A 19,231-nucleotide genomic window follows, 5' to 3' on the forward strand; every position below is an offset into this window, starting at 1 on the left:
AACCATCTTGGCTGGTGGTGTGTGAGGGACAAGACCACAGTCGCTGCTCCCGCCTCACAGCTACACATAGTTATGGCACTAAAAAGAATTAATAAGGTAAGCCACGGCCGAGGAATGGTGTTTTGATCGCGTGTGGAAGCCCATGGAGAACTCAGTGTCTGTGCGAGCGGAGTAATTGAGTGCTAAAACAGGAAATGAAAATGACGGCTGTATCTAGTCACTCGCAGTATTTTATTGTTTCTGGAATTTTCGTTGATGTGGCTACGAGTCAGGCATCGGAGTGGACGAAGTGACGATGGGTACTCGGGTATAAGGCACTGGAAATGGGGATGAGGGGAGAAAAATGGTGTAAGGATGGTGGCCCAGTCACTCATCCCATGCACGCCCTCCCTTGCCTCTTGCACGCCCACCTTACCTGGGCCTTCACGCCCCTACCTGTCAATTAACCTTTCTTCCTACAACACGTACATCCAGTGGGCCATAGGAGCCTCCGAGTAATTAAGCTTTCCATTCTCTAGGTTCTCAATTTAGGTTCAGTTCAGCGTGAGTGCATTGCTTCGTTAGGAACCACTTGGTATTTGGGGGGTTCACGATCGGTGCCTTTTAAAGTTTAAATGTACTCACGTGTGAGGCCCGTGTGCTTCGTAGGTGTTCAGTAAGGCTTAATAGTAGCCATTATATCCAATTGTGCTCAGTCATGTAAACATTTTGAAGGGTGTTCATTTGGGTGCTCCGTGGTGTTCAGTGATAAGGATAATTAGTTCATGGATGGCCCTAATGATAAGGATGGTGTTCACTAATTTCAGTGCACTTAGTATTAATTTCCAGATCTCGAGGAATGTTGTTTTCATTTGTGAGGTTTCAGTGTTTTGTGCTGGTGCTTATGAAAATTTATATATGGTTACTAATTTGACATGAACACTTTTTCCTGCTAACTTGAGTGTTCTTTGTGTTGATGGTGGTGACTTTGGGGTCTGTGCCTTTAGCGATATTTAATTATGAGAATAATTTTCTAGGAGAAATATGCGACCACTGAGTTTGGGAACTAAATTTAGGGGAATTAGGCAAAATTTGACACTGCATAATGGTTGTGGAATGAGTGAGAAGGTGTTGTATTAATATGAAAGCTCTTAGTGTGGAAAAAGATGTGGTATTTAGATGACGTGGTTAGTGTTAACAAGTGGGTTGGCGGAAGATTGGTGCCCCTCCCCGGAAAACAACTACCTAAAGGCAAATGCCTACTCCTTGTGAGATTGTGGCATCTGGCTATAGGTAGATAGGTAGGGTAGCATATGGATATATTGGCTATGTTGGATGGTAGAAATATAGTGTTGTGTAATATGTTTAGCATGGAAGAAAGACACTGGGTATTGATGTAGGGTTGCTTCTGTGGTTGATTTGGATTCATCTCAACAGTTAGAATCAGAATCATGGTAAATGTCATTGGAGAAGATGACCCAGATATCGATTCTTTGGTAACCATTCTAATAAGGCTCTTGTAAATGGTTCATACTCCTCCCAACATAACCAAGGTAACTGGAAGTGGAAGCAAAGGAGTGAAAATTTTGTCCATTAGCGTCATTAAAAAGCAGTGGCAGGAAATGGCCATTAATCAGTATGCAAATGAGTAGGCTGTGAGGTGGATTAAGTAAACATTTGGATATGGGGACTATATAGTGTTTCTAGGGAAGGGAAAGAAGTTGTATGCAGCCTTCATGGATTTGGAGAAAGCATATGACAAGGTGGATAGACAAGGATTGTGGAAAGTATTAAGAAAATATTGAGTAGATGGGAAGTTGTTGAATGCTGTGAAGGGTAGGCCTATGTATGATGGTGCTAAGGCAGTATGATGATGCTAAGGCTGCAGTGCATGTGGATAGTGAACTGAGTAAATTTTTCTGTTTGAAGGTTGGGTTGAAACAGGGATGTGTCATGTCTCCATGGTTGTTCTATCTGTACATGGATGGGGTTATAAAAGAGATACAATGTAGGGTAGTGGATGTTGGAGTGGCCCTAATGAGAGAGGGCAGTGTTTGGAAACTCCCTGTACTGTTGCTTGCAGATGATACTGTACTGCGTTGTTAAGTGAAGATGAAGGGGAGCTGCAAGGCTTTGTAGATGAGATTGGGAGCGTGTGTAAGAAACGGAATCTAAAGGTGAATGTAGGGAAGAGTAAAGTTATGGTCTTCGAGAGAAATGAAGTCAGTGTATGTACAGTGAGGTTGGATGGTGAGGAAATGGAAAATGTGAGTATGTTTAAGTACTTGGGAGTGTGATGAGTAAGGATGGAAGTTTGGAGGGTGAAGTGCTTGAAAGGGTACAGTATTGTGATACCATCTCTAACATATGGAAGTGAAGCTTGAATGTTGTTGGATGGACACAAGTCTAGAATGAGAGCAGTGGAAATGAGTTATTAAAGAGGAGCCTGTGGAGTCACTTGGAGAGACAGACTGACAATGAGGATGTGAAGGAGCATTGTGGTGTGGATGTGGATGTGATAGGAGGTGTTATGAGAAACGCATTGAGGTGGTTTCGTCATGTGGAGAGGATGGAGAGTGAGAGACTGATGAGGAGAATGTATATGAGTGAGGTGGAGGGGGAGGCCAAGGATGAGATGGAAGGATGGAGTGGAGAGGTATATGAAAGAGGGGTGTGTGATTGGGAGCAGGGCAGTGGAATGGCAGGGGACAGGGCGACATGGAGGCGATTTGTTTGTGGCCACCCTGTATGAGATTAAGGCGTCTGGCGATAGATAGATAGAAAATAGCGTGGAGGAAAGTGTCTGTGGTGGCAGTGGTCTGTGTGAGGTTGTTTTGGATGGATCAGAAAAAAGTCTTTGGGAACTTGTGTTTGGAAAAACCTTGTGTTATTCTGAGGCGGCCATAGTTGTAATCAGTAGCTGTGGGAATATTTTGTGAGTCAAGCAGTATTTGGACTTGGGTTGCAGTGTACATTAAACTTCAAAATTAGGGTTATGCCAGTAAAATAAAAATGTATTGTCTGGCCAGTTTAGGGATAGTTTGTATGGCAAGGGGCAATTCCTCCAGCCTCTTGGTTTATCTCTTATCTGGCATGACATATTTAAACTAGGCTAGGTCTAATTGTTAGGTTGATAAAATGAGGACTGCCAAAGTAGGATTTTAGGAGGGCATCATTGTGGTAATATTGGTTTGTGCATTGTGCAGTTATTGACATGTGGGTGGATTGCAGTGATGAGTCATTATGGTGAAATTTAGTGACAAGGTACAGTAATACAAAAGAATGTTGTAATATTCTGTATGATGAAATGTTTGGATAAGAGTGTAATAAAGGCCAGAATTACCAGTATTAAGTCAGCTCATGTGACTGACTTGGCTAAGTGACATCTAGTGTTAACTGGAATGAAATAATTATTTAAGATGCAACCATGAGTGTTAAAACCTTTTTCCTTTTATCTTTATTCTGCCTAAAGTAAAGAGGCTTAAAATATGAGGGAAAATGGAAAGGTAAAAAATGGCAGTAATCCATTATGAGAAATGAATGGGAAAACAGGAGTTTAATGAAATTTCCCCAGATCTAATTAGGTCAGCTTATCATCCGTACCCCATGTGACACTGCAGGAAGCAGATTATAGTTCAGATAATGGCAATGAAGCATGTGTAGTTGTGGATGGATATCATAATACCATGGTTCAGTATCAGTACAGGTGTCTGGTGGGATAGTTGTGAGAACACCCCAGTCAAAATGAAATCCCAACTTTGTGAATGAGTTTGACCCACAAGAAATTACTGAAGTTTTTTTAAGCATGTAAAGCCATTACAGGGATTAGGCTGCACATCTACCCTTAAATGCACTGGACTGCATAAACCTTGCCACATGCTCTTGCGGTACACTTCAGTGGTGGTAATACTGTTGTTGGTGGAATAGTCTCTTGTTGGCCTATTTATCCTGGCTGCTTGTAGCTGATAGTGGAAGGTGAGCTGTGAAAGAATTTAACATTAGTACAGTATGGTATATGATAAGTGATCGAGTAAATTGCTTAATGACAGATTAGGGCATAATATGTTGCATTTGCATGTAGCTACTGTATTTGTGGGCAGCTTCTTTTATTAGGTACTGTAATTATGTATGGCATGTAACTGCTGAATGCATATTTTGCAATTGTGAGGTAAAGCATTATGATTACAAAACAATAGTATACAGTACTTGTAAATTAATTGGAATATATTAACTTGTGAATTGCCAGGTTCAAATTATCCCAAGTTTTGCTAAGGGTTAATGATGCTGTCATCAAACATGCTGTTAATTTTCCTGCTGCCCTCAGCATCTGTTCACAACATTTAAGAATGTGTACATTTGAAGGGTATAATGAAGGCTTAACTTTACCATTTTTCTCTGCCTTCAAAGTTGTCTAAGATAGTAGTAGTACTAATATAAAGTAATGCAATAGCTGAACACAGAAGTGACAGTTATAGATGTTTCAAGTGGTTCATAAAGGTGGTGCATCTAATGTTTTAAGATTATCACTGTGACTGCAAGAATGTAGCTACTGAAGTTGAGACCAGGACAGTTGCCAGAGGTGATGAGAATAGTGATAGATTTGACTTGATGTGATGGTAGTGTACAATATATCATGTGTGATGTAATATACTGGTACCCCAGTAATATTTTAATTTGTTGTCTGGGTGTCTTTGCCCGTGGTAGGGAGATGTTCTTGAAGATTTGAATGAGTATATGGTTTCTGTGGTTTGTCACTAAGCACTTGATAGATAGTTCTGCTTTAATGCTTTAGTTTTCTTATTTTTGGATCCTCCTGCCCCATTTCCAGTGGAAAAATAAGAGTTAGTATGCTGATGCTCAGTTTTTTATTAGATGGACATGTAACACCTCTCCCTTAAGCAGATAGTGTGCACACACTCACATGTAGCTATGAACACACACACACACACACACACACACACACACACACACACACACACACACACACACACACACACACACACACACACACACACACACACACACACACACACACACACACACACACACACACACACACACACACACACACACACACACACACACACACACACACACACACACACACACACACACACACACACACACACACACACACACACACACACACACACACACACACACACACACACACACACACACACACACACACACACACACACACACACACACACACACACACACACACACACACACACACACACACACACACACACACACACACACACACACACACACACACACACACACACACACACACACACACACACACACACACACACACACACACACACACACACACACACACACACACACACACACACACACACACACACACACACACACACACACACACACACACACACACACACACACACACACACACACACACACACACACACACACACACACACACACACACACACACACACACACACACACACACACACACACACACACACACACACACACACACACACACACACACACACACACACACACACACACACACACACACACACACACACACACACACACACACACACACTGATTTTTAAAGATTTTAGGTTGCAGAAAGGTCTGTGTTTAATAAGTCTTTTATTGCTCTGTGTACATACTGTACTTCATTGCAATGTGTACAGATTAATGTTAGCCTTTGGCTTGTATAGTACATGGTATACTTATATTTTTATATATCATTGTGCACAATCCTGTTTCAGACAGCCCTGCCAACAACACAGTTTCCACATGCACTTCTCACTGTACACCGAAAAGCCTACCACACCTGTATCCATGCATAAAGCATTGGATGAGGATAGGCTACTTTGCCAAAGTATTGTTCCAGAAGTTTGTAGATCATTTACACTCTGGGCCAATAAAACATGTCTTGACTTTGCACTGTAGAGCTATGAATGAACGTTGGATGGCCAGCTGGATTGTAAAACAGTGCCATTGTCATGTGCAGTCTGTGCATTTTATTACTGGTTTATTTTTTGTGGAGTTGACATGCAAAAGTTTCTGTGTTAGTGGCATGTCTAATGCAATTGTGTTGTTGCAGGAATTGCAGGACCTTGGACGGGATCCACCAGCACAATGCTCAGCCGGGCCTGTGGGTGACGACCTCTTCCACTGGCAGGCCACCATCATGGGGCCACCAGAGAGTCCATTCCAAGGGGGAGTCTTCTTCCTAACCATCCATTTTCCCACGGACTATCCCTTTAAACCACCAAAAGTAAGTGCTTCTTTTACTTATCATTCCTTATGCCCAGAGTCCGTTCCAGGGGAAAGTATTCCTCACCATCCATTTTCCTTCGGACTAACCTTGTAAGCCACCAGTTGTAAGAGTGCTCCTTTTACTAATATATACGTGCCTTCAGCCGTCATTGGGAAGTGCTGCTTTTAATACATGTAGCTACCAGTACCATGAAAAAAATGCAGTTATCTTAATGATCTTCATATTTCATCATCTGTGCTTTGCTCTCTTCTGGGTATTCTCCATCTGAGGATGACACTGACAGCTTCCAGGCTGCTGTGTCCCCACATACCCTTCACTTATTATTTTGCTTCCTTTTCACGAGTGTATGGTTTCAATTTTCTTCCGTTCCAAAATATTTCATTCATATATTTGGTACACCATAATCGTGTCCCGCATATGTTGGCAACTGTTCTGGAATAGGTGATTTCTACACTGTACCCCCCACCTCCCTCTCACCACGTCCCTCTACCCCACTACCTTGTTACTACCCTGCCTCCCACCGTTCTTACCACCACCCCTCCCATCCCCTCCTAATGCATCCCCCCTCCCATGTGGATCTCCCCATTTCCCCCCCCCAGTCATCTGGGGGGAGGGTATTTCCCCCCACCCTTCCTCCATGTCCCTGTACTCCACTGGGGCCCTTCCTTTGTGTCTTGTGGTGGTCTCCTCCCATACCTCCATCCCCATACACCCCCTCCTGGCCTTACCACCTCCCACAACCTTCCCCCATCCCCACCCCCTAGAACCTCCCCGGCCACGAATATTTTGTGTATTTTTTACTTTTTATGGCACGTGTTTTTGAATCATTACCTGTAATTTATTTGTGTTTTTGCATACAGATATGCACACCACAATTATTTTAGCTATCTTTATTCGAAACCCACTTGAAAAAGAAAATTTACTTCATGCCGACACATGCAAGCATGTTGGAGCCTTCAAAAATGAAACAAAACAAAACAAAACGAAAACTAGCTAGATTTGACAGCTCGGAGGGGGGAGGGGAGGAAAGAGGAGTGGAGGGAAGGGAAGGGGAGGGAGGGGTCTGGAAGTATGGGAGGGAAGGGGAGGAGAGAGGAGTGGAGGGAAGGGAAGGGGAGGAGAGAGGAGTGGAGGGAAGGGAAGGGGAGGGAGGGGTCTGGAGGTATGGGGAGGGAAGGGGAGGAGAGGAGTGGAGGGGAGGGAGGGGTCTGGAGGTATGGGGAGGGAAGGGGAGGAGAGAGGAGTGGAGGGAAGGGAAGGGGAGGGAGGGGTCTGGAGGTATGGGGAGGGGAGGATAATTTTTACTATTTATCATATTTTTATTGGGGGGTTCATAACCATTTTCCTTAGCTAGATTTGACAGCTTGGCAGGGAGGGGAGGGGAAGGAAGGGAAGGGAAGGGGAGGGAGGGGATTGGAGGTATGGGGAGAGGAGAGGAAGGGAGGATAATTTTTACTATTTATCACATTTATCTGGTGGGTTTGTCACCATTTTATTTTTTTCTAAGCACATTACAATGGCTTATAACATCTTGTACACACACACAAAAAAATGATTATGGTGATTTTTGTACATACTGTATTTTTGTGAAGAAAACAGGTGCGAGTGACGTATTTTCTTTCTCACCGGGGCCATGACGGGTAACTATTATAAACTTTGATGGGCCATAGCTCAGTAACTATTGGGTCTAGGAGGGTGGGGTTTGCATTTTCAAGTGTGTAAATTCAAGCTCTATAAATCTGGCATAAAACTTTTAACGTTTGAGAAAGTAAAAATAATAGGCCTGTTTTTGCATCTGGTGGGGGGGGGTAGTCAAGGCTAGAGAATTGCGTACCCCAGGGGTTAACCCTTTAACCGCGGGTGTCATTCCAGAATGACGTTGCAAAAACTGGACCAAACCGCGGGTGTCATTCTCGAATGTTTGTGAATATTTTGAATACCCCGCATTTTTTCCGTGCGCCAATTGTTTCAAAGGAGAATAGCTATTAAGTTCTTTCATTCCAGCCGACCCCCACCTCCCTCTTCCCCCCCCTGGGGCCCCACCTCCCACCCCCTGGGCCCCCCACCCCACCCCGGACCAAACACGCATCAGTATCTGTCCAGCTGTGTGAGTGACAACACTGCTGATGTGATAGTGAAGTGCAGGCAATTACAGTGCCTTTTACCTGCCTTAGTGAACACAGAGTGGGTGTTTATCGTATGTGCAGTGTTCATATATGTTTATAGTATTATTATCAGAATGAGGTTGGCATTTGGTAATGGTGTGTGAGCGAAAAATAGTGATTACAACACCGCTGATATGGCAGTGAAGTGCGGGCAATTACAGTGCCTTTTACCTGCCTCAGTGAACACAGAGTGGGCGTTTATCGTATGTGCAGTGTTCATATATGTTTATAGTATTATTATCAGAATGAGGTTGGCATTTGGTAATGGTGTGTGAGCGAAAAATAGTGATTACAACACCGCTGATGTGGCAGTGAAGTGCGGGTAATTACAGTGCCTTTTACCTGCCTCAGTGAACACAGAGTGGGTGTTTATCGTATGTGCAGTGTTCATATATGTTTACAGTATTATTATCAGAATGAGGTTGGCATTTGGTAATGGTGTATGAGCGAAGGTAATGGTGTGTGAGCGAAAAATAGTGATTTTACACCCCTCACTTCTAACGGCACTGCCCGTCCTGTGAAAGTCAACAAAGTCATGAAACCTACATCAATGGAAAGCTGAAGGTTAGTACTTTCTAATGGTACCTTATTTTTTTCTCTAGCTTTATTCTGTGCAGAGTTATTAAGGTTTAAAGGTTTGTTTACATTTGGCTGAAACCCCCGCGGGAGAGGACAGTCAGACCAAAACAATACCCGCGGTTAAAGGGTTAAGCCTGTAAACTAATGGCAGTCAAAGGGTTGAGTCCACAGGGTATGACATGAATCAACTTACAGTATTCATGTTCCACTGCTACCTGTGAAGCAGATACATATACCCATTTTCCCCCACCTTACAGTTCTCTACTGTAAGTTGCATTAGGACAAAATCAGGTCCAAGATGAGGGGAAAGTAGTGTAATATTTCGTAAGCCAGCTGGCATGCCTTAAGAACACCGTTGGTTTTGCCAATACAGTGCACAGTACCAGTATGTCCTCACTTAAGGTGCTTGTTTTTGTTTAATACTGATTTGACACGAAAAGCCACACACAGATGTGTCTTAGTTCCATTGCTGCCTTAGTAATGAGGCAGGAGTGAATCCTTGGTTACTTGTCAAATCAGCCTTCTAGTCTGACCACACTCGGCCATCAACACTGTTGAGAAGGGTTAGGGATATTTACCAGGTGAGAACAAAATATGCCATAGGCAAGTAGTACCTTATCAGATGACATGAGATGATGCAGGTTCAGTAATTCAGTTGGCTGGTATGCTTTGAAATTACTGGAGTTCTGCTGGGTAGAATGTCCTGATTGGAGTGATGGCCTGGCATTGGTTCAGTCCTCACAGGTGACTGAAGGTTTTTCAGTAATGTAATGCCATCAGAGGAAGTATGCTGGTTATCTTCATTACACTAGTATCTAGTCCCAGACCCATACGTTTTTAAGGGGGTAAGAGGGATAGGCTGCAGCCATTCACCTCTTATAAAGTGATGTTTTCCAGAATGAGTGCTTTCATTATGACTAATATATTAATTAGAGGATCTGACATGCTTTATATGTAGCAGTGGAACACTATGATACATAATTTTTGTGTGATTTGCATTTAGCAGGGGGGTAGTGTGATGAGTAAGGACGGAGGTTTGGAGGGTGAAGTGCTTGAAAGGGTACAGCAGGGAAGAAAAGTTGCTGGTTCTTTGAAAGCAGTGATAAGAAACAGGGAAGTGAGCATGGAAGTGAAAAAGCTACCACATGACAGTATTGTGATACCAACTCTAACGTACGGAAGTGAAGCTTGGACATTGTTGGAAGGACACAAGTCAAGAGTGAGAGCAGTGGAAATGAGTTACCGGTATTTAAGAGGAGCCTGTGGAGTCACGTGGAGAGACAGGCTGACGAATGAAGATATAAAGGAGCATTGTGGTGTGGATGTGGATGTAATAGGAAGCGTTATGAGGAACACACTGAGGTGGTTTGGCCATGTGGAGAGGATGGAGGGTGAAAGACTGACGAAGAGAGTGTATGTGAGTGAGGTGGAGGGGGAGGCCGAGGATGAGATGGAGGGATGGGGTGGAGAGGTATATGAGAGGGGGGTGTGAGTTGGGAGCAGGGCAGAGAAATGGTGGGGGACAGGGCGACTTGGAGGCGATTTGTTTGTGGCCACCCCAAACGGGATTGAGGCGTCTGGCAATAGATAGATAGATAGATAGTAAAAAGGTAACAATGAAAACTTGCTATGCAAACCTTTGAAGCCTATCCAATTTACTCCCATAACACCAGGAAACTGCCTATTTTCAGGTGTCAGATGGAAGAAAAATTCGACCCTTGTCCTTCCATGCTCGACTCCTTTATACTGGAGCAAGGCACATTTATCCAGATGTCAAGAACATAGGGAATCTTTGCCCTTTGTCCTTATGGTTTCTTTGCCTTGCCTTTGTACTTTAATTTAATCCTTTCCTGTATTGATTCCTTTCGTCCATCCTCTTCTTTGATCTTTAAATCCCTAACAGAGCTACATATCTTCAGGTTGCTCTTCATGATAATGTTCGCAAGGACTACTAGTATGTAAAGGAGGACTTTCCCTTGTTACCATTTCATCTGATATTCATGACTTGTTTTAAGGTAGTAGGAAGTTTGGATAATATTAGTTTAGATACATTGCAATGGTGTAACCTGTTGTTTGTAACATGTTTGGTGGAGGCATCAGGTGATAATTGTCCAAAAAGTCGAACTCAGTCCTAGTATGTCACCTTTTCTGTGTTCTGTTAAAAACTTTGCAATTTACAGCTAAACTGCCACTATTTCATTGATAGCTGTAAAGATGCATTGCCAGTACCTCCTTTTTGCTGTGCCAGATATGTGGAGTGAGGAAAAAAAATAAAAAAATAAAAAATAAATACCATTTTGGAACACACTCTTGACACGTGATGAGGATCACCTGTATTTGAACTGTGGAGGAGGTTGACCTAAGGCACAGACAGTGGTGTGACAGTTGACTATTCTTGTGCCTTGGCAGAGAGCCAGTGTCTGTGGCTGACACATAAGGCTCTTCCCTGAGGATAGTCTGTCACACCATCATATATTTAATTTAGGCTATCCTAATTAGTTATAATATTTTTATTTTTTTTTTAAGTCATTCAGCACAGTGGTTTGTTATATATTTTATTGGAATCATCAGGCATATTGGCCAGTGTCAAAGAACTCTACTGTATTGAAAGGATAAATGACAGCTGTATTTAATCTCTCTATTTCAGAGTCTTTCTTAAACTATATAAAACCGTCATTATGTTCAAGGGGTTATTTTACTTGAAGCCATACCATGTTTGAACAATAATTCTGTGTTGATATGCTGTACTTCTTCGTGTCAGTCTGATGGTACGCTGTTGTGATGGACTACAGAAAGGCAGTTATAGCCTGCAGTCCACCAGGTTCACTTTCAGATGAATCTGGAGCCATAATGTCAACAGCAATAGGGTGAGGAGAGGGCAAGAGTAAATGAAATGCATCCCTTAGTTAACAGTATGAAATAGAGAAGGAAGGGTAATGTGTCAGAATATGAATCCTGGGGCCGTATTTATCATAATGGCCTTCCCCGTTCACAGGATTCCGTTCCCAAGCTCCAAAACATTTCACTACTGTGAGGCGTTCCTAGGAGTTATTTACCATAGTCTTGTGAATGCCTCCCAAGAGTGAAATCCTCTTGCCCTGCAATCGGTGAAGGAACGCTAAGGTTAGCATGGATACGATCATTTTATTTATAAAATGAACATGTTGAGATTGTCTTTGACATCATTTTGCACTTGAAAAATAAACTGTTACCAAGAGTTCAATAATTGTTTTGCTATAATAGCAATTTCTTAAAAAAAAAAAAAAAGTATTATAAAATTTCTTCTTTTTTGTCCACGGCTGAAAACAACAATCAAAGCCATGAGGCGTGATAACTAGGGTTGACTGGCAGTCAGGGGGGAAAAAAAAAAAAAAGAATAAAATGAGATAACTTGAGTATCCAAATTCCTTCTCTACCTACAGTCATCAAAGCCTTTCTACTCTCACCTTTTCCATTCATCAGCCTTTTGAAATACTCTTTCCTTCTGCTCCTTACTTTGTTTCCACGGTTCTTCCATTTTCACATGTCTTTCCACTTGTACTTCGACATTTTTCAATATTTTTCCAGAGTAAGTTGCTGTTTTCGTTTTTCTTCCAAGATCTTCATTTACGTACTATTTTTCTTTCTTGTATTAGTTTCTTCTTTCACTTGAGGCCCTTTGCTGCATCCTTTCTTGCCACTTCTCTCTCTATTCCTTCACTACTCTTTAAGCTTCTTATCCCAACACCGTATATATTACCCTATCTCCCTATATCATTCTTTTTATCTGCAGCACCCAGCTCCTCCATATATTTATCAGACACATGCTGGTTTTTTAATTTCTTCGCTTTCAGTTTTCGCCTTGACCACCCTCACCTTCTCTCTCTCTCTACAGTCATATTCCTCTCGGTTTTACCTTCCATACCACAGCCATATGACAAGACAGACCTCCCGATCATCCTCTCACCACTCTCATATCTGTGCCACTGTCAAGCACCATTCTGCCCACAAGAATATAGTCAGCCAGTACCAAGTGTATTAGTGTGCATCTAAGTGTATTAGTGTGCATTTCTATGCTTAAACTATGAGATACAAATGCACAGTCTCCTTTCCTGGCATACGTTTCAGATTGATAAATAAAAATTTAACAATTGTCTTAATTTTGCCTGTTTTCCTTGCATATTCTGTCTGCTTTCTTTGAATATTCTGCCTGCTTTCCTTGAATATTCTGCTTGATTTCTTTGAATATTCTGCCTATCTTCTTTGACTATTCTCCCTGCTTTCCCTGAATATTCTGGCTGTTTTCCTCGAATATTCTGCCTGTCATCTCTGAATAATCTGCTTGTTTTCCTCGAATATTCTGCCTGCTTTCTTTATCTCTATTACCCATTTGGAAACAGATGAATATTATTATTTCCAGTGTAACTAGAGCTTCCAGTGTCTGCGTGATAATTGGCTTTCAAATACCGAAAGTCCATATTAAGTTTCATATCCGGGGAGACTGCTTTGCATTGTCGATTGTAGTTATTTCTCACCAAGTCTGTCACAAATATAATTCACTCTCATTCTAAATGGTATAATGTCCTAACTCTAAATTATTGCAGTCATTGAGGAAGTCTCTCCATGGTCGAAAATTCCTTAGTTGGCGGATTCGTAAGTCCATCGTTTAAGTTTATCCACCGCCGACTCGCCTCTTGTGAACGATCCCAAGTCCTTAAAAGTGCCCCGGATGGCTAGCAGACTTCCCTCACCATTGTGATCAGTTCACAGCATTAGGAGCGCTTCACCATCCATCCATCCATTGCCAGACGCCATGTATCCCAAATGGGGTGGTCAAGGGCTTAGAGTTAATTGTTTTACAGGGAGGGGCACTAATCCTCCACCAACCCCACTTGACACGTAGGAGCGCTTCACAAGCTTGATAAATGACTTTTAGGGTCGTTCACAAATTTGTGAACGGTTCTCTGGCTTGCGAATTCACAAAGCCCTTTGTGAATGTTCACAGCTAATGATAAATACGGGCCCTGGTCTTTAATTACACCGAACAAAAGCAAACTTTAAGTATCCATATGGTTGTGACAGGTAAGAGTGATTTTGGGAGGTTTACTGCATCTAGTTGGGTTTTGTTATATAGTATATTGCACAACCTAAGGAATTAAGGTGCAGCAGTCTGTGTTAATGAGCCATATCAGATGAGTGCTTAATAAACAAGTACAACCTGTCTCTTAAAAAATACTGTAGCCTTTTGCACAGTACACATACGAGCTGCAGAAAGAAATGATGCATTGCTTTACATGACAACTAGGAGGAAGACTTTATAAGCAGTAACACTTATTCTGCAAAAACTAAAAAAATGAGTGAATGCTGGAAACTGGTTGTGTAAGTGATATTGAACTTAATGACTAAAGTAACATGACTTTAAGGAGGGCCAGTTGGTGTGGAAGTCTCATAGAAGTTATACATTGACCCTCCTTTGGTGGTGGTTGCATTAACTTGTGAACAGTGGAGTGTTTAAAGATATATTGTTGGCATAGACATGTAATGACCGTATCTCCCAACATACATTAATTATGAACTAGGATGAAGGGGATTAACTGTACAGTAAATTGTTTTGCTTAATGTGGTGAACTGACATTTCCTCTTGTGTTACAGGTTGCATTTACCACACGCATCTACCATCCAAATATCAACAGCAATGGTTCCATATGTTTGGATATTCTCAGGAGCCAATGGAGTCCAGCATTAACTATTTCTAAAGGTGAGTTACCAGTGTTTATTTCATTATTATTTTTTGTATTTATTTATTATTTTAGTTACTCCAAACTGGGTGTGGCCCATAAAGGATCAGGTTCTTGTGATGGTCAAGTTTTCCCTGTATTTGATATTGCTTATAGTTGAGTGAATGATCCCTTGCTGTAAATGTTTGGAATGAAAAGCCAAGCACTAGGCCCTACTGATGGGGCAAAGGGACTGGATGATCGCTGGATGGATGTATAGTCTACTGTAGTAGTAGGTTTGATTAGCCTATGTGGCATCCCTATCAACACAGTTGACCCGTACAATAAACGATTAATATTTTACGGTTGTGGTTGTTACAGTAACGATTACTGTAGGTTTTGTTAAATATCAAATTATTGTGATGCACTGGGGAAAGTGCAATGTGGGACAATTGCCTCATGTTAATCCCTGTCACCCAGAGGACAGCTTTATATATTTTGTTGCCAGTCAGGTTAGGAGAGCACCCTGGCAATAAAGAGGTTATTGAAGGCTGTATTGAACTGCTCCACTGTAAAGTCTCTTCCATCCTTCCATCCATGCATCATCCAATCCTATGTTGCCCCGCAAGGTGTGCAGGATCCTGGGGCCAAAGTCTCTTCACCTGAATAAAATCCTATGGAAATGGCATGGAATACCGTGAGGCATTTTTAATGAACATTTTTTAAAGATAAAAACACTGTCGGTTAAACTGATCAGAGAAGGGAATTGATTACAAGACTACACTTGATAATCATTGAAAACTTCATGATCAGTAATAATAATAATAAATTAGTTTTTGGTGGCCCTTACCGGGTTACGGCTTGCAGCTCTGCGTATTGCAAAACTCATGCAGCATACTTGTGGATGACTGGGCCTGGCTTCAAGAACAGACTTAATGTCCAGTTCCCTGTTGTGGCTATCTGTGTTTGCAGGAAGAACAAGGAATGATGAGTACTGTACTTAATCATCCCATGTCATAAGTTCCTCCTACAAAAGCAAATATTATTTCACATTTATTTCGCTTAGTTATGAAAAATATCCTCGCATCCACAGCCTTGTCACCTGGAACAAATGGCAACTTATGTCAGTGCTACCAACTATCCATATGATGCAAAGCAGAACACACCAGAACTTGAGCCTCTCAACAGATATTTTCACTAGAATTCAGAACACTGCTTTTGTCTTTGATTTTGCATTAATGTAATGTCAAGCATTTCCATGTATGAAATCAGTTGTTCCCCAATATTTTCCCTCATTTATTTAAGGCATTTAGTAGCTTTGTGTATCCAAAGATCCCTAGTGAATTAGTTGTGTTTAACTTCTGTATTGTAGGTAAATAGTTTCCTGTACTGTAAAATGTAAACCAGTTCAGGAGACAGCATGTCTTCTTGTTTGAAAATAATTTTTATATGTTTAGTTTAAAAGATCTATCTTCCAAGTTATATATATCAAAATGATCCTTACTTGTGTAACCTTGCTAGAGTGGTTGCATCATACAGTTGAGGTTGTTTATTGACTTGAAACTTAACTGTCTGTTGCCAGATGCCTTAATCCTGTAAGTGGTGGCCACAAACAAATTGCCTTCATGTCGCCCTGTCCCCTGCGATTTCACTGCCCTGCTCCCAGCTCACACTTCCCTTTCTCATAAACTTCACTCCATCCCTCCACCTTATCCTTGGCCTCTCCCTCGCTTAACCATATGACTAAATCATTGAAGTACTTTGTAACAGTTGCTGGAAATTGGTTTGGGGGGGGGGATTCTGATGTGAAGTTATATGGGAATGCTGTATGAGTCCAACTTAGATTTTACCTGTGTTTATATATGGCTGAGCTCCCTGCATCATTGATGATTGTCCCATATTCCCGGGGTTAATAATGGAGGTGGTGGTGAAGTGTTTAGCGGGGCGATATTGCCCTAATGAAAGAAGTAAACAGCAGTAGAACTAATACTAAACCACTGGTCACATCAGGGAAGAAACATTGCTCTTAGTCAATGGTTTGTGTTGTAAAGTTATAACTGCTGTAATCTTATCATTGTTTTAACGTGTTTATGTTGAGTGTGTCTGGTGATGTAGTGATTAGTATACCCATCAAAACTGATGGTACCATATTGCTTCCTCACAGGTTCAGTACTTAAGAGTTGACGGGAGGGTTTTCGATAACGTAATGTCACGAAGTGTAGTAGCCTATGCTGATTATTACAGAAAATCCTTGTCACCTATTAAAGATTCCTCTGTAATCAGAGAAATGTTACAGCTTAAAATTTTTTTACTCATATAAAGCTGAATTGTCATTTCCACCCCATTTCACAGCACCAAATGTAGCTACAGAAAGTTGATATTTTGAAACATCCTTACACAAAGAGCATCACCTAGACCCATAAATATGTTGCACATCAGTGAACTAGGGGAATCTAACCTTGTGCTGTTTCACATTCAATTGTGAGCATCACCTAGACCCATAATATATTGCACATTAGTACACTGTGGGAATCTAACCTTGTGCTGTTTCACATTCAGTTGTGCTTATAATTATTTTGATGTTTCAGTGCTGCTGTCCATCTGTTCACTTCTTACGGACCCCAACCCCGAGGACCCACTGGTGCCAGAGATAGCACGAGTCTACAAGACCGATAGGGAAAAGTACAATGAACTTGCCAGAGAATGGACCCGAAAGTACGCCATGTGATGCCCCGGTGGTTGCTAGTGGCCGAGAATGGCTGGGATAGGTTATGCCCACCCTGCCACTGCCACCACCACCACCACCACCACTACCACTACCACTACCACCACCACTATCACCACCCTGACAACCAATGTCACCACTACTATTGCTGATCCATCTACCACTGTCACTACTTCTGTCTGCTGCTGCTGCTGCTGCTATAAATCGTCACTTCCCTCTCTTGGATACTGCCAGTAATTATGTTTTATAACAACTTGAAATACCATCTTCAGTGACTGACCATCACTGCACACTAACTAACCAGCAGCCTTCCTTTTGGCACAGAACCATGGACTCAAGTCAGGGAGAGTGAGTCCACCAGCCCAAGTTTGTACCTAGATACATAACGAGAGAAAAAGTGCTGCCTCAGTAAATGATTCGATGCATAACGTTCTGTCTTGCAACTGTGGGAAGAAATACCTTGGGTTATAATGCTTGTGAGGCTAATTGACTCATACTGTTCGAATAAAGTATACAAAGCAAGGAACTGGAGCCCTCTTGGAAAGCTGTGCAAAAACCACCGTGAAGTTTAGTTTGCTTTTTTTTTTTTTTTTTTTTTTTTTTTTTTTTTTTTTTTTAATGAATAAATAAATAAATAGGAAGCCACAAATTTAGCCTCCCTGAATCAAAAGTACCATCAATTTCACTTTTTTCTCAATTCTTTTTGCAGTTTGCTTGTGGGCCTTAAGAAGTCAAGAACCAGCATCACATCTCTGCTTAATATAATTTTACTTCAGTTTGATACAAAATGTACAACAGATTTAAAACATTTAGCCAGGTGGCAATGGCTTTGATTCAGGATGGGTTATTCTCTTCCTTTAATTAAATGTAGCCAGTGCTGTGTATTATTTGTTTTGTGAGTGTCCCGAACTAGCCAGCTTCACTCAGCGACAGTGGAAACCTCTACGATTGCATTCAGGGCTCTCAGTGTGTCATGTCTTAGAATTGTGTACTACTTCGTTTCTTTCTCCGGAACCTTTTATCACCCTCCGATAATCCTTAATCTACTTCACAGTGTTTCAGCCTGTGTGACTTACATTTTGATTCTGTTCACGACTGGGAAGGTGGGCGATCCATAACACATCACCTCAAATATCATCATTGCTAGTTTAATGTTCTTTAAAAAATGTTTATTCCTGTCCCATATCTTTTTATTGTCTTCAGTTATTTTATTTAAAAAATTGGAGAAGTTTATGCTTATTTTATATATTGGCCAGGATAATCTTTATCACTGAAAATGGTTAGGGATTTTGCTCCTTGCCCTAAATAGGTATTTATCAATGATTCAATAAATTATAATGTAGGGTCAACTGTGTTTAGTTGAAAACCTGCTTCTCATGCCAGAATAGTAAAATCTTCCTTGAATTGTACATTGATATATATATATATATATATATATATATATATATATATACACATACATATATATATATATATATATATATATATATATATATATATTATAAATATATATATATTATATATATATTATAAATATATATATATATTATATATATATTATAAATATATATATATATATATATATAAATATATATATATATATATATACTGTATATGTATAGCGGCACAACAGGGAAGCAGGACGTCGTTATAGGACTTCCCAGGCACTGAGTCAGTATTTGTATTCATTAACCTAGTTTGGGAAAGCATTTGAGGTTTTCAAGTACAGTTTGAGCCTTTATTCCCAAGTACCTTTAGCATCACAGCATCTTCATGGGTGGGTTGTATTGGGAGTAGCTCTGACATTTTATTC

The 19,231-nt window shown here is 41.1% G+C and overlaps 1 protein-coding gene across 1 annotated transcript; it reads left to right on the plus strand.

Annotated features, from left to right (window-relative positions):
- On the plus strand, positions 1–18,026 carry eff (ubiquitin-conjugating enzyme E2 eff). The gene is made up of 4 exons (XM_080283114.1): positions 1–96; positions 6,077–6,250; positions 14,629–14,734; positions 17,282–18,026. The coding sequence occupies exons 1-4, from the start codon at positions 73–75 to the stop codon at positions 17,419–17,421; spliced, it is 444 nt and encodes a 147-aa protein (XP_080139240.1). The 5' UTR covers positions 1–72; the 3' UTR covers positions 17,422–18,026.
- The last annotated feature ends 1,205 nt before the right edge of the window (positions 18,027–19,231 follow it).

The sequence above is a fragment of the Coenobita brevimanus genome, chromosome 12 (genome assembly GCF_032717465.1).
Source record: "Coenobita brevimanus isolate Jiangsu-jjx chromosome 12, ASM3271746v2, whole genome shotgun sequence".
In the NCBI taxonomy this organism is placed as follows: Eukaryota; Metazoa; Arthropoda; class Malacostraca; order Decapoda; family Coenobitidae; genus Coenobita; species Coenobita brevimanus.